Here is a 4,304-nt window from a genome sequence, read left to right as displayed (position 1 = left end):
GTCTCCCAGTGTCCCCAAGTGTCTCAGTGTCCCTGGGTCTCTCAGTGTACCCATGTCTTACTGTGTCCCCTAGTATCCTAGTGACATGGGGACACACTGAGACATGGGGACACTGGGAGAAATAAGAACACTGAGACACTGGGAGACTGGGGGACTGGGCGACATAGGGACACTGACGCTGTGATACATAGGGACACTGAGAGACTGTGTGACTTACGAGACTGAGACACTGGGAGACAGCGAGACACTGGGAGCAATCCATCTATACAGCAGAATCAAACTGTAAGTAGTTTGTTGGTGATTTTACAGAATTTTCTCTTGTGTCACTCTTTGTGATTTACATCATGCGATGTCACACATAACTAATTATATAAACTTTTTATATAAAGTTATTCGTTTCTGTATAGTGGTTGGTCACACAATGCTTTTCCAGCAGTCTTACAGATGGATAGTAAATTGAACAGGAAATATATAGAATTTTAACTATGTATGTCAGGCCACGAAACCAAGAGCTTTCAAATACAGCCATGTTACTGAGCACGTCCGATTACACCACATGCCAAGCGGCCACCGGCATTGCCAGTCACCAGGCTCTCATCATTCCCACCTTTGCCCAGGTCATCTTCCTACTCATGGACCACAACAGTACGCCCAATAATGTCGTGGTCGCCATGAAGAGAAATCACAGTATCCGTAAACTCAAATTTTGCTTCACCATTCGCAGACGTTATATTGCCAAGATCACCAACGTGCCTCACTGTATCTTCAGGGGCCCCATGAGTTTTATTTCCTGGGTTGAAATGTGGGCCAGCACTAATACAGCCATTCGTGTTATCGCCATAAGCATGTATATGGAAGCCATGTTTTCCATCAGTCAATCCTGTAATAGTCCCCGTAACTGTAACTGGTCCATCACCCTCTTGGTGGAAGTGCACCACGCCTTGCACCTCTCCGGTCCCCTTCATTACACAGACCGCCTTCACCATGACTGCGCTGAGCTCGACTTCCACTGACTGCCCACACATAACTAATTAATTATACAAATGATTAAGGCTGGTATTTTTTTCCAAGAAAGGTGGCAACCCTAACTACTCTTCACATACTCTTGCTTAAAGGAACACTATAGGGTCAGGAACACAATTATGTATTATGTTTAAACCAACCTCTAGCCCCCCTGGCCCTCTTTTGCCTCCCTAAATATAGTAAAATCGTACTTGTATTCAAGTCTGCAGCTGCAGGCTCTGCCTCTGAACTGACACTGTCTGCTGACATCATCAGAAGTGGTGGTCTGAGCAAATGACTGCTTCCCCATAGGATTGGCTGAGACTGTCAACTAGGCAACATCTCCTCATAAAGAAAAAAATTATTCAATGCATCTTTATGAGGAAAGTTCAGTGTCTGCATGCAGAGGGTGGAGACACTGAATGGCAGTGCTGCCCACTAGGCAGTACTTTCCCAGGAAGCACCTCTAGCAGCCATCTAAGGAGTGGCCATTGGAGTTATGTTCTCTGAAAAGACAGTGTTTACTGCAAAAAGCCTGAAGGGAATGATTCTACTTACCAGAACAAATACAAAACGCTGTAGTTGTTCTGGTGACTATAGTGTCCCTTTAAGTTTGGAAGCTTAAGATAGATGCATGGGAACAAGACTTGTGTGGACAGGCTGACAATAAAATTAGTTTAGATAATGCAGACTTTTGTCTCTCTAACATTGTGGCATGTCCCCTTTCTTCTACACTCACTACATACACCTTTTCTCTGTTCCAGACTATATACCAGGAGCTTCTGCCTGCTAGTAAGAAGGTAAGGAGACAAGTGGACATGTGAGTGCTAGGGGACAGTCCTTAGAAAGCGTGGAGCGAACACATCATTAGACGCATTTATGTAAAGCTCAGGGTGCTGCCTGCATAGTATGCCCTTAGTTGGACAGCCTGCATGATTGGTGGGCAGCCGGACATGCATTCATGCCAGGCTGGCCTTCCAATTCTTTGGACAGACATGTCCCCTTTTTGAGCATCTTCGCCTCTTTTGGCAGTTCTGGCCATGTGATTCGCCAGAACTGGGTGGCACACCCTTTTACCCTTTTACCCCGCCCATTGACTTCCTGCTTCACTGGACACTGCTGTTAGGGGGTATGGATTTACTTGAAAGATGAAAGCATAAATTAGAGAGAGATTAGCATAGAATGTGTTTTCGTATAGCTGCATCCTTTGAGTTTCCCTCCAATACCATCTCTATCAGATATATGGTTGTTTTAGTGTTTTTGGTCGATAAGATTCTGTAAATAGGCCCATCATAATTGTCAGCACCAGGCCCACTGGGCTCTTAATCTGGCCCTGAGCTCATCTCATCAGGCCTTTTTTAATCAAATGTATCGCCCAGTGTCAGTCCCTTCGGGATCCATCCCTCATTCATCTTAACCCCTTAAGGACCAAACTTCTGGAATAAAAGGGAATCATGACATGTCACACATGTCATGTGACCTTAAGGGGTTAATAAAGTGAGGTAATCTAGACTTTTTTGACCTAGGCGACTTCTCTTCTCAGTGACAATACCTCCTGCTGCACTGAAGGTCCTTTCTGACAGGACACTTGAAGCGGGGCAGGCCAGAAGTTCTATCGCAAATTGGGATAGCTCAGGCCACAGGTCAAGCCTGCACACCCAGTAGTCAAGGGGTTCATCGTTCCAAAGAGTGTCGATATCTGCAGTTAAGGCGAGGTAGTCTGCTACCTGTCGGTCGAGTCGCTCTCTGAGGGTGGATCCCGAAGGGCTGTGGCGATGCGTAGGACTTAAAAAGGTCCGCATGTCCTCCATCAACAACACGTCTTTATAGCGTCCTGTTCTTGCCGGCGTGGTCGTGGGAGGAGGAGGATGACTTCCACCTCTCCCCCTGTTAGATTCCCGTTGTGCTGTGACATCACCCTTATACGCTGTGTAAAGCATACTTTTTAATTTATTTTGCAAATGCTGCATCCTTTCCGAATTGTTGTAATTCGGTAACATTTCCGCCACTTTCTGCTTATACCGGGAGTCTAGTAGCGTGGACACCCAGTACAGGTCGTTCTCCTTCAGCCTTTTTATACGAGGGTCCCTCAACAGGCAGGACAGCATGAAAGACCCCATTTGCACAAGGTTGGATGCCGAGCTACTCATTTCCCGTTCCTCCTCCTCACTGATGTCATTGAAGGTATGTTCTTCCCCCCAGCCACGTACAACACCACGGGTACCAGATAGGTGACAACGAGCACCCTGGGATGACTGTTGTGTTTGGTCTTGCTCCTCCTCAAAGCTACATTCCTCCTCTGACTCCTCTTCCTCACAATCCTCTTCCAGCGTTGCCGCAGGTCCAGCAAGCGATGCTGATAAGGCTGTTTCTGGTGGTGATGGTGACCACAACTCTTCCTCTTCCTCTTCACACTCATCTACGGCCTGATCCAGCACTCTTTGCAGGCTACACTCCAGGAAGAAAACAAATGGTATGATGTCGCTGATGGTGCCTTCGTTGCGACTGACTAGGTTTGTCACCTCCTCAAAAGGACGCATGAGCCTACAGGCATTGCGCATGAGCGTCCAGTAGCGTGGCAAAAAAATTCCCAGCTCCCCAGAGGCTGTCCTAGCACCCCGGTCATACAAATATTCATTAACAGCTTTTTCTTGTTGGAGTAGGCGGTCGAACATTAGGAGTGTTGAATTCCAACGTGTAGGGCTGTCGCAAATCAAGCGCCTCACTGGCATGTTGTTTCGCCGCTGGATATGGGCAAAGTGAGCCATGGCCGTGTAGGAACGCCTGAAATGGCCACACACCTTCCTGGCATGCTTCAGGACGTCCTGTAAGCCTGTGTACTTATGCACAAAGCGTTGTACGATCAGATTACACACATGTGCCATGCATGGCACATGTGTCAACTTGCCCAACTTAAATGCCGCTATCAAATTTTTTCCGTTGTCACACACCACTTTGCCGATATCCAGTTGCTGCGGAGTCAGCCACTTTTCCACCTGTGCGTTCAGGGCGGACAGGAGTGCTTGTCCGGTGTGACTCTCGACTCTCTGCTTTCAAGCAAGTCAAACCCAAGACGGCGTGACACTGCCGTATCCGGGATGTGGAATAGTACCTGGGGAGCTGGGGGGGTGCCGTTGATGTGGAGCAAGACGCAGCAGCACAAGAGTACTCAGCCGAGGAGGTTATGGAAGAGGATGGAGTAGGAGGAGTAGAGGAGGTGGCAGCAGGACTGCCTGCAAGTCGTGGCGGTGTCACCGACTCCTCTGCAATGCCACGCATTCCTTGCTTGTCAGCCGTCAGCA

General features: G+C 47.9%; 1 protein-coding gene across 1 annotated transcript; it reads right to left on the bottom strand.

Moving 5' to 3' along the window:
• Positions 1–411: 411 nt before the first annotated feature.
• LOC134582481 (superoxide dismutase [Cu-Zn]-like) lies at positions 412–1,011 on the bottom strand. Its single transcript, XM_063439118.1, is given in 1 exon segment — positions 412–1,011. A coding segment is annotated over 1 exon segment (456 nt). The 5' UTR covers positions 987–1,011; the 3' UTR covers positions 412–530.
• Positions 1,012–4,304: the final 3,293 nt, after the last annotated feature.

This window comes from Pelobates fuscus, chromosome 13 (assembly GCF_036172605.1).
Source record: "Pelobates fuscus isolate aPelFus1 chromosome 13, aPelFus1.pri, whole genome shotgun sequence".
Taxonomy (NCBI): Eukaryota; Metazoa; Chordata; class Amphibia; order Anura; family Pelobatidae; genus Pelobates; species Pelobates fuscus.
Note: the sequence above shows the minus strand (reverse complement) of the source record. Positions and strands in the feature narration are given on the sequence as shown.